General features: G+C 55.0%; 1 protein-coding gene across 2 annotated transcripts in view; it reads left to right on the top strand.

Moving 5' to 3' along the window:
• The window catches only part of SCTR (secretin receptor), a 164,859-nt gene extending 154,654 nt beyond the window's left edge, over positions 1–10,205 (top strand). For both annotated transcript variants that reach the window (XM_075318739.1, XM_075318738.1), the window contains exons 12-13: positions 8,903–8,944; positions 9,698–10,205. In XM_075318739.1, the coding sequence (XP_075174854.1) occupies positions 8,903–8,944; positions 9,698–9,880 (225 nt within the window). In that variant the 3' untranslated portion in view covers positions 9,881–10,205. The remainder of the gene's footprint in view (positions 1–8,902; positions 8,945–9,697) is intronic.
• The last annotated feature ends 2,806 nt before the right edge of the window (positions 10,206–13,011 follow it).

Here is a 13,011-nt window from a genome sequence, read left to right as displayed (position 1 = left end):
ATTGCGATTATACCAGTCTGTCCCACTATCTGAGGAGTCCATATCCTCTTGAGAGCAGGAGAGGCTTTTGGATAGCAAGGTTACAACCCAGCAGTGCGGATGGATTGAATTATGGAAGCGACTAAAGGGTGCTTTACACCCTACGACATCCCTAGCGATCTCATTAGCGATGTAAGACGCGAGATCGCACTTGCGATCTGCTGAGACATAGGTCATGCTTTAAAATCAAGATCGCACTTGCTATCTCAGCAGATCGCAAGTGCGATCTCGCGTCTTACATCGCTAATGAGATCGCTAGCGATGTCGTAGTGTGTAAAGCACCCTTTACTCCACTTTTATTAAATACATCTAAAAGATCCTAGCACATAAATTTATACTTATATTCATTATAATACAAATAGTAATGTGACGTCCCGGCAAAAGCAGGTAGTCACAGATGACTGTACCCCCACCAAGGGTGCAGAAATCGCCTCCTCCTTGGGAATTAACACCACATCCCACACACAGGAACACCAGCCACAAATCCTAGTCGCCCCCCCATGACAGCCAGGACACACCAGTGGGCGGGACCAGGCCGATGGGAACGCCCACCTAGGGGTCTTGAGGTGACACGGGGCGGGAACCAGTCAGTTGAGTCTTGCTAGAGTTCAGTTTGAGTGGAGTGAGGAGTTGGAGTCGGTGACAGGAGCTGAAGTGCAGTGTGGTCAGGGTTGGAGCTCTTGGACCGCGGGAGGACCGACTAGGTGGCAGACAGCTTTGTAGGGCCATAGGCGACGGAGATCCGGTCGTAGGAGACCTGAAGTGGACTGGGGCAGGGTTGTAGCCAGCCGGTACCGACGACGGGAATCCGGTCCGGAGGCCACGCACAGGCGGGGTACCTGGACCCTAGGATGAGGCAAGCTTCAAGCCCCTTGTTAATTAACCAGCGGGACAGGGTACCAGGCCTTGTTCCCGAGGAAGGAAGCCCAGATAGAGCAGACCGGCAGCCCAACGCGGGGGACAGGGTGTCCGCCAAGAACCCATTGAAGTCCCATGGGTCAGCGTCTGCGGGCAATGGCTCCCTCTGTGTCTAAAACTGCAGGGGAGCAGATTTCTCCCGTTCCACGTGGGGTTAATCCACACACCACAGAACACGAGTGCAGGAGGAAGGGCCCCTACATTGCCGACCCGTGTGCGGGGCACACCCCTCCAGAGGCAACCAGCATCCGGCCTTGGTTTACAATACAGACTTGGTGTGAATTCTTCCTAAGTGTGAGTACACCGGTGTCATCCGGTCCAACCTGCCGACAGCGCCCCAGCCCTGTTGCTCACCCACACCTGGGCCCCGGGACAACAACTCTCCTACCCGTGGAGGGAATACCACCTTGTTGCCCCCACGTCATCGGTCCCGGACGCCAGCCCCGAGAGGCAGCAGCGGTGCCACCATCCCATCACTGCAACCCACGGGTGGTGTCACAGACAATCTCCCCTGTAAATACCTCCCTTTTTCACTGTGTGCGAGGACCGGCGGTTGCACGAGCCCCAGGTCCGGTCACCACTCGAGCCCAGGACACGATCTTGGACCCGAGCGTCACTCGAGCAGCCCCGGTTGCCGCAGCGGAGGCGGCACCCATCCGCAACAGTAATATGCCAAAGAAGATATAGAGAAAGTGAAATACTATTGTATTATTGTTTTGAAAGTAATATATACGGTATATAATATGTGGAGTGGGTATTTTATTATATATGCATAATAATGGAAGATACGGATTATATGCATATGTATAATATATGGAGTATGATGATATGTATACATGTCTGACTAAAAGAACATAACTAGTAGTGATTCACTACTAACATTAAGCAGAGCCTGGACGCCTTTCCTGAAAAATGTAATATTACCAGTTATGTATATTAGATTTTATGACAGGGTATTGCTCCAGGGAACTAGTCTGATTGCCGGATGTGGACGAAGGAAGGACATTTTTTCCCCATTGGAGCTTGTTTGCCACATTGGGGGTTTTTTTGCCTTCCTCTGGATCAACATGTTAGGCTACAGGTTGAACTAGATGGAATTAGGCGGGCTTTGCACGTTGCGACATCGCAAGCCGATGCTGCGATGTCGCACGCGATAGTCCCCGCCCCCGTCGCAGGTACGATATCGTGTGATAGCTGGCGTAGCGAAAATTATCACTACGCCTGCGACCGTCGCTCTGGCTGGCGACCTGTCTCCTTCCTAAGGGGGCGGGTCGTGCGGCGTCACTGCGATGTCACACGGCAGGCGGCCAATAGCGGCGGAGGGGCGGAGATGAGCAGGATGTAAACATCCCGCCCACCTCCTTCCGCATATCCTACGGAAGCCGCGGTAACGCCGGTAGGAGATGTTCCTCGCTCCTGCGGCTTCACACACAGCGATGTATGCTGCCGCAGGAGCGAGGAACAACATCGGACCGTCGCGTCAGCGTAATTATGGATTACGCCGACGCTGCACCGATGATACGATTACGACGATTTTGCGCTCGTTAATCGTATAATCGAACCTTTACACACTACGATGTCGCATGCGATGCCGGATGTGCGTCACTTTCAATTTGACCCCACCGACATCGCACCTGCAATGTCGTAGTGTGCAAAGCCGCCCTTAGAGTCTCCCTTCAACCTTAAAAGCTATGAAACTATGAAGTATATGTGAATGGTCTCCTAAACAAGTGGGGTTTCTTATGCGGTATAGTGGGTATGTCCAGCAGCTGATGGCGATGAGTGATTCTAGGGGGGGTTTCTTATGCAGGATAGTGGGTATGTCCAGCAGCTGATGGCGGTGAGTGACTCTAGGGGGGGGGGGTTTCTTATGCGGGATAGTGGGTATGTTCCGCAGCTGATGGGGATGAGTTACTCTAGGGGGGGTTTCTTATGCAGGATAGTGGGTATGTCCAGCAGCTGATGGCGATGAGTGATTCTAGGGGGGGGTTTCTTATGCAGGATAGTGGGTATGTCCAGCAGCTGATGGCGGTGAGTGACTCTAGGGAGGGGTTTCTTATGCAGGATAGTGGGTATGTCCAGCAGCTGATGGCGATGAGTGATTCTAGGGGGGGTTTCTTATGCAGGATAGTGGGTATGTCCAGCAGCTGATGGCGGTGAGTGACTCTAGGGAGGGGTTTCTTATGCAGGATAGTGGGTATGTCCAGCAGCTGATGGCGGTGAGTGACTCTAGGGAGGGGTTTCTGATGCGGGATAGTGGGTATGTCCCGCAGCTGATGGGGATGATTTACTCTAGGGGGGGGGGGGTTTCTTATGCGGGATAGTGGGTATGTCCAGCAGCTGATGGGGATGAGTGATTCTAGGGGGGGGGTTTCTTATGCGGGATAGTGGGTATGTCCCGCAGCTGATGGGGATGATTTACTCTAGGGGGGGGGTTTCTTATGCGGGATAGTGGGTATGTCCAGCAGCTGATGGCGGTGAGTGACTCTAGGGAGGGGTTTCTGATGCGGGATAGTGGGTATGTCCCGCAGCTGATGGGGATGAGTGACTCTAGGGGGGGGTTTCTTATGCGGGATAGTGGGTATGTCCAGCAACTGATGGCGGTGAGTGACTCTAGAGGGGGTTTCTTATGCGGGATAGTGGGTATGTCCAGCAGCTGATGGCGGTGAGTGACTCTAGGGGGGGTTTCTTATGCGGGATAGTGGGTATGTCCCGCAGCTGATGGGGATGATTTACTCTAGGGGGGGGGGGTTCTTATGCGGGATAGTGGGTATGTCCAGCAGCTGATGGCGGTGAGTGACTCTAGGGAAGGGTTTCTGATGCGGGATAGTGGGTATGTCCCGCAGCTGATGGGGATGAGTGACTCTAGGGGGGGGGTTCTGATGCGGGATAGTGGGTATGTCCCGCAGCTGATGGGGATGAGTTACTCGAGGGGGGGGGGGTTTCCAGTGACTATTGAGTTTGTTTGTGCACGTATAGTTTGAGCATTGCAATGTTGTCTGTGCTATGAGTAAGAGCTCCTAGGAGCTCGAAGCGCGTAAGGACGGATAGACACGTGTTTTTAAAGGATACATTTTTTTTTTTAAATATGCACAATAAAAACTATAATTTTATCTAAGAAAGTTTTCGTGGATTAAAGAAATATATTGGACGGTGCTGGACAAAAAAAACATTGAATCTTATAGAATGGCCTATATGTGCCTGCTGTACCCTGTGCTGGGGATGTCCTTCGTGTGCTCGCTCTTCCCTGTGCTGGGGACTGCCTCCGTGTGCTCGCTCTTCCCTGTGCTGGGCACTGCCTCCATGTGCTCGCTCTTCCCTGTGCTGGGGATGGCCTCCGTGTGCTCGCTCTTTCCTGTGCTGGGGACTGCCTCCATGTGCTCGCTCTTCCCTGTGCTGGGCACTGCCTCCGTGTGCTCGGCCTTCCCTGTGCTGGGGATGGCCTTCGTGTGCTCGCTCTTCCCTGTGCTGGGGACTGCCTCCGTGTGCTCGCTCTTCCCTGTGCTGGGGATGGCCTTCGTGTGCTCGCTCTTCCCTGTGCTGGGGACTGCCTCCGTGTGCTCGCTCTTCCCTGTGCTGGGCACTGCCTCCGTGTGCTCGGCCTTCCCTGTGCTGGGGATGGCCTTCGTGTGCTCGCTCTTCCCTGTGCTGGGGACTGCCTCCGTGTGCTTGCTCTTCCCTGTGCTGGGCACTGCCTCCGTGTGCTCGGCCTTCCCTGTGCTGGGGACTGCCTCCGTGTGCTCGCTCTTCCCTGTGCTGGGGACTGCCTCCGTGTGCTCGCTCTTCCCTGTGCTGGGCACTGGCTCCGTGTGCTCGCTCTTCCCTGTGCTGGGGACTGCCTCTGTGTGCTCGCTCTTCCCTGTGCTGGGGACGGCCTCCGTGTGCTCGCTCTTCCCTGTGCTGGGGATGGCCTATGTCTGCCCGCTGTTCCCTGTGCTGGGGACAGTCTTTGTGTGCCCACTTTTACCTGTGCTGGGGAAGGCCTCTGTGTGCCCACTCTTCCCTGTGCTGGGGAAGGCCTCTGTGTGCCCGCTGTTCCCTGTGCTGGGGACAGTCTCTCTGTGCCCAATCTTCCCTGTGCTGGGGAAGGCCTCTGTGTGCCCACTCTTCCCTGTGCTGGGGACAGTCTCTCTGTGCCCAATCTTCCCTGTGCTGGGGAAGGCCTCTGTGTGCCCACTCTTCCCTGTGCTGGGGACAGTCTCACTGTGCCCAATCTTCCCTGTGCTGGGGATGGCCTTCGTGTGCTCGCTCTTCCCTGTGCTGGGGACTGCCTCCGTGTGCTCGCTCTTCCCTGTGCTGGGGATGGCCTTCGTGTGCTCGCTCTTCCCTGTGCTGGGGACTGCCTCCGTGTGCTCGCTCTTCCCTGTGCTGGGCACTGCCTCCGTGTGCTCGGCCTTCCCTGTGCTGGGGATGGCCTTCGTGTGCTCGCTCTTCCCTGTGCTGGGGACTGCCTCCGTGTGCTTGCTCTTCCCTGTGCTGGGCACTGCCTCCGTGTGCTCGGCCTTCCCTGTGCTGGGGACTGCCTCCGTGTGCTCGCTCTTCCCTGTGCTGGGGACTGCCTCCGTGTGCTCGCTCTTCCCTGTGCTGGGCACTGGCTCCGTGTGCTCGCTCTTCCCTGTGCTGGGGACTGCCTCTGTGTGCTCGCTCTTCCCTGTGCTGGGGACGGCCTCCGTGTGCTCGCTCTTCCCTGTGCTGGGGATGGCCTATGTCTGCCCGCTGTTCCCTGTGCTGGGGACAGTCTTTGTGTGCCCACTTTTACCTGTGCTGGGGAAGGCCTCTGTGTGCCCACTTTTCCCTGTGCTGGGGAAGGCCTCTGTGTGCCCGCTGTTCCCTGTGCTGGGGACAGTCTCTCTGTGCCCAATCTTCCCTGTGCTGGGGAAGGCCTCTGTGTGCCCACTCTTCCCTGTGCTGGGGACAGTCTCTCTGTGCCCAATCTTCCCTGTGCTGGGGAAGGCCTCTGTGTGCCCACTCTTCCCTGTGCTGGGGACAGTCTCACTGTGCCCAATCTTCCCTGTGCTGGGGAAGGCCTCTGTGTGCCCACTCTTCCCTGTGCTGGGGACAGTCTCACTGTGCCCACTCTTCCCTGTGCTGGGGACGGCCTATGTGTGTCCACTCTTACCTGCACTGGGGACGGTGTATGTGTGCCCACTCTTCCCTGTGCTGGGGATGGTCTCCATGTGCTCGATCTTCCCTGTGCTGGGGATGCCCTCCATATGCTCGATCTTCCCTGTGCTGGGGATGCCCTCCGTGTGCTCGCTCTTCCCTGTGCTGGGGATGGCCTCGGTGTGCTCGATCTTCCCTGTGCTGGGGATGCCCTCCGTGTGCTCGATCTTCCCTGTGCTGGGGATTGTCTCCATGTGTTCGATCTTCCCTGTGCTGGGGATGCCCTCCGTGTGCCCACTCTTCCCTGTGCTGGGGAAGGCCTCTGTGTGCCCACTCTTCCCTGTACTGGGGACAGTCCCACTGTGCCCACTCTTCCCTGTGCTGGGGACAGTCTCACTGTGCCCAATCTTCCCTGTGCTGGGGACAGTCTCACTGTGCCCAATCTTCCCTGTACTGGGGACAGTCTCACTGTGCCCACTTTTCCCTGTGCTGGGGATGGCCTCCGTGTGCCCGCTCTTCCCTGTGCTGGGGATGGCCTCCGTGTGCCCACTATTCCCTGTGCTGGGGAAGGCCTCCGTGTGCCCAATCTTCCCTGTGCTGGGGATTGTCTCTGTATGCCCGCTGTTCCCTGTGCTGGGGACGGTTTCCATGTACCCGCTGTTCCCTGTACTGGGGACGGCCTATGTGTGTCCACTCTTACCTGTACTGGGGATGGTGTATGTGTGCTCGATCTTCCCTGTGCTGGGGATGGCCTCTGTGTGCTCGATCTTCCCTGTGCTGGGGATGGCCTCGGTGTGCTCGATCTTCCCTGTGCTGGGGATGGCCTCCGTGTGCTCGATCTTCCCTGTGCTGGGGATGGCCTTCGTGTGCTCGATCTTCCCTGTGCTGGGGATGGCCTCCGTGTGCTCGCTCTTCCCTGTGCTGGGGACTGCCTCCGTGTGCTCGATCTTCCCTGTGCTGGGGATGGCCTCCGTGTGCTCGATCTTCCCTGTGCTGGGGATTGCCTCGGTGTGCTCGATCTTCCCTGTGCTGGGGATGGCCTCCATGTGCTCGATCTTCCCTGTGCTGGGGATGGCCTCCGTGTGCTCGATCTTCCCTGTGCTGGGGATGGCCTCCGTGTGCTCGATCTTCCCTGTGCTGGGGATTGCCTCGGTGTGCTCGATCGTCCCTGTGCTGGGGATTGTCTCCATGTGCTCGATCTTCCCTGTGCTGGGGATGCCCTCCGTGTGCTCGCTCTTCCCTGTGCTGGGGTCTGGCCTCTGTGTGCTCGATCTTCCCTGTGCTGGGGATGGCCTCCATGTGCTCGATCTTCCCTGTGCTGGGGATGGCCTCCGTGTGCTCGATCTTCCCTGTGCTGGGGATGGCCTCCGTGTGCTCGATCTTCCCTGTGCTGGGGATTGCCTCGGTGTGCTCGATCTTCCCTGTGCTGGGGATGGCCTCTGTGTGCTCGATCTTCCCTGTGCTGGGGATTGCCTCGGTGTGCTCGATCTTCCCTGTGCTGGGGATTGTCTCCATGTGCTCGATCTTCCCTGTGCTGGGGATGCCCTCCGTGTGCTCGCTCTTCCCTGTGCTGGGGTCTGGCCTCTGTGTGCTCGATCTTCCCTGTGCTGGGGATGGCCTCCATGTGCTCGATCTTCCCTGTGCTGGGGATGGCCTCCGTGTGCTCGATCTTCCCTGTGCTGGGGATGGCCTCCGTGTGCTCGATCTTCCCTGTGCTGGGGATTGCCTCGGTGTGCTCGATCTTCCCTGTGCTGGGGATTGTCTCCATGTGCTCGATCTTCCCTGTGCTGGGGATGCCCTCCGTGTGCTCGCTCTTCCCTGTGCTGGGGTCTGGCCTCTGTGTGCTCGATCTTCCCTGTGCTGGGGATGGCCTCCATGTGCTCGATCTTCCCTGTGCTGGGGATGGCCTCCGTGTGCTCGATCTTCCCTGTGCTGGGGATGGCCTCCGTGTGCTCGATCTTCCCTGTGCTGGGGATTGCCTCGGTGTGCTCGATCTTCCCTGTGCTGGGGATTGTCTCCATGTGCTCGATCTTCCCTGTGCTGGGGATGCCCTCCGTGTGCTCGCTCTTCCCTGTGCTGGGGATGGCCTCTGTGTGCTCGATCTTCCCTGTGCTGGGGATTGTCTCCATGTGCTCGATCTTCCCTGTGCTGGGGATGCCCTCCGTGTGCTCGATCTTCCCTGTGCTGGGGATGGCCTCTGTGTGCTCGATCTCCCCTGTGCTGGGGATGGCCTCCAGGTGCTCGATCTCCCCTGTGCTGGGGATGGCCTCCAGGTGCTCGCTCTTCCCTGTGCTGGGGATGGCCTCCGTGTGCTCGCTCTTCCCTGTGCTGGGGATGGCCTCCGTGTGCTCGATCTTCCCTGTGCTGGGGATGGCCTTCAGGTGCTCGCTCTTCCCTGTGCTGGGGATGCCCTCCGTGTGCTCGCTCTTCCCTGTGCTGGGGATGCCCTCCGTGTGCTCGCTCTTCCCTGTGCTGGGGATGGCCTCTGTGTGCTCGATCTTCCCTGTGCTGGGGATTGTCTCCATGTGCTCGATCTTCCCTGTGCTGGGGATGCCCTCCGTGTGCTCGCTCTTCCCTGTGCTGGGGATGGCCTCCGTGTGCTCGATCTTCCCTGTGCTGGGGATGGCCTCCGTGTGCTCGATCTTCCCTGTGCTGGGGATGGCCTTCAGGTGCTCGCTCTTCCCTGTGCTGGGGATGGCCTCCGTGTGCTCGCTCTTCCAAGTGCTGGGGACGGAAGAGATTTTGTTGGTTCAGGGCTTGGGTGGATGGGTGCTGCTGAAGGTTGTGGGCAGGGACCTCACACATCTCCTCCTGGTCGGTGATTTGTTCCTTTTTATTGCAGGGTTTTGTGGTCGCCGTCCTCTACTGCTTCCTGAATGGTGAGGTGAGTAGTCCGAACCTCCCTCCGCAGCACAATCTCCTGCCACCAGTGCAGGAAGTGGAAGAGGGGTTCAAGAATGGCGCGGATTAGGGAGTCTGATGGAGCAGTTCTGTTTACCTCCTGGACAAATGGCAACATCCTCCACTACCTCAAATAATGACACGGTGTATCACCCCCTCCTGCGTCACAGCGTATTGTCACCCCACCCCACCACCACTGTCACAATGTATCGCCCCCATCACGGTATATTGCTCCCCCAGTCATGTTATATTGCCCTTCTGTCACGGTGTATTGCCCTCCTACCCCCATCATGGTGTATCACCCTCTCATCACAGTATATCCCCTCCCCATACCGGTGTATCGTCTCCTTCCGCATCACAGTGTACCACCCCTCCATCACGGTATATTGCCCCCCTGTCAAAGTGTATTGTCACCTTATCCCCATCTCGCTGTATTGGCACCCTACCCCCATCACTGTGTATCACCCCCCCCTGATGATATACTGCCCGCCCATCACGGTGTATCACCCCTCCATCACGGTATATTGCCCCATGTATCCCCTGCCCCATCATGGTGTATCGCCCCCCACGATATACTGCCCTCCCATCACGGTGTATTGTCCTTCAGTCCCTGTGTATCGGCCCCCATCGCGGTATATCGCCCTTTGGTCACAGTATATCAGCATCGTCTTCGTGTGTGACAGTATGTGGCGATACGCTGCGGTGTTTGACCCGAGTGCTGGTTTTATTCCTCCAGGTGCAGTTTGAGATCCAGAGGAAATGGCGCCGATATCACCTGAGGAAATACTTCTGGTTGCGGCAGAACAAGCATTCCACGGTTAGTAATGGCGGCAGTGTCCTCACCCAGGTGGTACAGCTCAGCCGCGGCAGCCAGCGAGAGGCGAGGAAGAGCTCCACCCCCATGACCAGCCTCATCTGACGTCCTCGGATGCTGCCATCTCCAGAGACTGCCCGGATCCATGTGTGCGGAGGCCACAGAAGTGGAGGTGGTAGGATCCCCCTGGATGAACACTCGGTGCTGTGCACACCTGCTAATAGCCTGCGAGAGACCCCACATCAGACTGACCGCAGGGGTGGGGCCCACCACCGATAAATGTGCAGAACATTATTGTGCAAAAACACCATATTGTGTCAGCTCGTCTTTACCCCCCTTCTTCTCGCTCCTGCTTCCAATCCTCACACGGATCTCACCATAAACGAGAAAGACCACAAATGATCCCGCGAGGCACGGACGTGATCCCGCGAGGCACTTACGTGATCCCGCGAGGCACGGACGTGATCCCGCGAGGCACGGACGTGATCCCACAAGGGACGGACGTGATCCCGTGAGGCACGGACGTGATCCCGCGAGGGACGGACGTGATCCCGCGAGGGACGGACGTGATCCCGCGAGGCACGGACGTGATCCTGCGAGGCACGGACGTGATCCCACGAGGGACGGACGTCCACCAGGAGCGAGTGACGTCTGGTATTTATATCTTCATTTTATAATCTCCATTACATGTGCAGCCATCAGAAAAAAACTCTAAAAACCCTCCATATCCTCCAGAACCCATACACTTCAATGGGGGAAAAATGGGAGCCATAGTTTTCCAATACTTCTACTTACCCAGCTGTTATGTCATATGTGGATAACAAAATATATGATTGAGGGAACATACTAGATATAATACATACACGCGATTATCCACCAATGGGAGAGAGAGGAGAAAGATACTGAAAACCGCACATATATGAATATCGCACCTTATACCATCATGGTTTCCGGTTGGAGATCTCTACCGAAATATAAGCAACTAATGTGATGTCAGACATGTTTATGGCCACTTCATTCCATGTGGAGCCATCACACATCTGTATACACGCATGTATTCCTCTCATCCGGACCTCGTACATGGCAGCAGGACACATAACCCTCGCTTCTTGTAGTGCGCGGTGTATGAATATCCGCCCCATATCTCACACTCACCTCTGTTCCCCTCTCAAGCCTCCATTACACAGTGGAATATCTCTTTTTTTCACCCCGATTATACTTGGAATAGTCTGGATTTGATCTGATGGGATCCAGTGGTAGGGATCAATACATGGTTCATTATACTGGAACACCAGATCCCTTCTGCTATTAAGGCCGGAGGGATATCTTGTGTCTAATTTGAAGATCCAGTATAATTCCCTATTCCTCCTGTCTCTAGTTTCTTTTCTCTATGCCATGAAGGACATCGTTGAGGCGTCTCTACCATGTTCCCTCACAAAATGCTGTGAAACTGCTGAGGAGTTAGGTTTCACGAGACCCACAGAGTCCGACAAATGTCTCCTGATTCATTTTTTGAGGTGCACCCCACGTGCTGTATCCTACATATTCTTTTTTTTTTTTTAAATCAGATCTTTTTTTATTAAACAATTAGGAATCAATACAGAGAAAATATATTGCATCTTATATAACTAGTAAAGGTTTACATTGATAAAGCATATGCTGTCCATAAATCAGGTTCTTCCTCTCTATATATAACAAAAAAACAAAAAATCAGATCACAGTTATATAAATTGAGCCTACAAACAACCTGGCTCCACAGATAAACAAAAGTTTAAATTCTTCAATAATACCTCAGTCTATAGGAAAGCCTCCCCCATCAGCCGTGTCGCTCCACATCATAGTTCCATGCCCGCTTGCCTCTCTCTCCCCGTTTAGTCACCAATCGCACCCTTACGCCCCCCCCCCCCCCCACAGCGTCGCTCACAGTCTACTCTGCCATGTAAAACACTAGTTTTAACTTTTACTCTCCAAACGTTCCATTCACGGCAAGCACAACAGTAACCGGTCCAGCATTGCATCCTGCACCAGTGCCCCAGAGGGGAGGCCCGGCGGCTCCATCCATGGCTGCCAGGTTTTGTAAAACTTTCTCAGTGCTTTTCTTTTTAAATAAACTCCCCTTTCCAATCTAATGACGTTATTTATTTTTAAGCTCTGGTAACGTTGGTGGTAGAGGGTCTAACCAATGGTATGCCAGTATCTTCCTTGCTTGGTACAGGATACGGGCTATTGCCAGGGCTGTTGGAGAGTCCGGGTCTACTCCTCCCTCCCACAGACCCAACAAACATACACGAGGCGACGGCTGTATTGTGATATGATATATTTGGTCTATGAGTCCCAGGGTTTGTTTCCAGAAATCACCAATGTGTCCACACTCCCACATAACACATCAAATGGACATCATCCTGTCCACACCTAACACATTGTGCATTTGGTCTAAGTCCCATCCTGAATGATAGGCTGGGAGTTTTATATACCCTGTGGATGAGATATATTTGGGAAAGTCTTTGGCACTCAGAGACCGCCAGCTTAGGGACCTGTTCTAGAATGTCGGACCACTGGTCTTCCGTCAGGGGACCAACATCCCGTTCCCATTTACTTTTAACAGTCAGTGGGTATGTCTCCAGATGGGCAGGTAGTAATCTTTTGTATAGTTCAGAAATAAGGCCTTTAGAGGACTCAGATGTAAGTAGCATATGTAATGATTATGTGTCACTGTCACCGGGTTGGTCCTCCCCTGTCTTTCCAGTGCGTGCCTCAGCTGTAAATACTGATAACAGAAGACATGCGGGAGGTGAAACTCCGCTCTCAATTGCTCAAAACTCTTAAGAATATTATTTTGTAGTACTTGTGATGCTAAATGGATCCCCTTGTCTTCCCATCCTCTGAACCCCACTAATTTTTTAATTTCTGGCAAATCCGGGTTCCGCCACAGTGGCCAGAACTCCGTAGGCCCATTTATATCCAAAAGAGACTTACCCCTGTCCCACACCCTAAATATCATAGCCAACGTGGGATATCGTGCCCCATTTATCTGTCTTTGTCCCACATCCAACCGGCAACCCGGATATTTCCATACCGATCCCTCTCTCACTATATCACCACTATTATCATATGCTCCTTCTTTGCCCCAACCCCTAAGATGTTGCATCTGGGAGGCTATATAGTATATATATATGGGTTTGGTACCGCCAGTCCTCCCTTCTCCTTTCCCCGCTGTAGCACTTCCAGTTGAATCC

This window comes from Anomaloglossus baeobatrachus, chromosome 7 (genome assembly GCF_048569485.1).
Source record: "Anomaloglossus baeobatrachus isolate aAnoBae1 chromosome 7, aAnoBae1.hap1, whole genome shotgun sequence".
In the NCBI taxonomy this organism is placed as follows: Eukaryota; Metazoa; Chordata; class Amphibia; order Anura; family Aromobatidae; genus Anomaloglossus; species Anomaloglossus baeobatrachus.
This window is presented reverse-complemented; position numbering and strand designations above follow the sequence as displayed.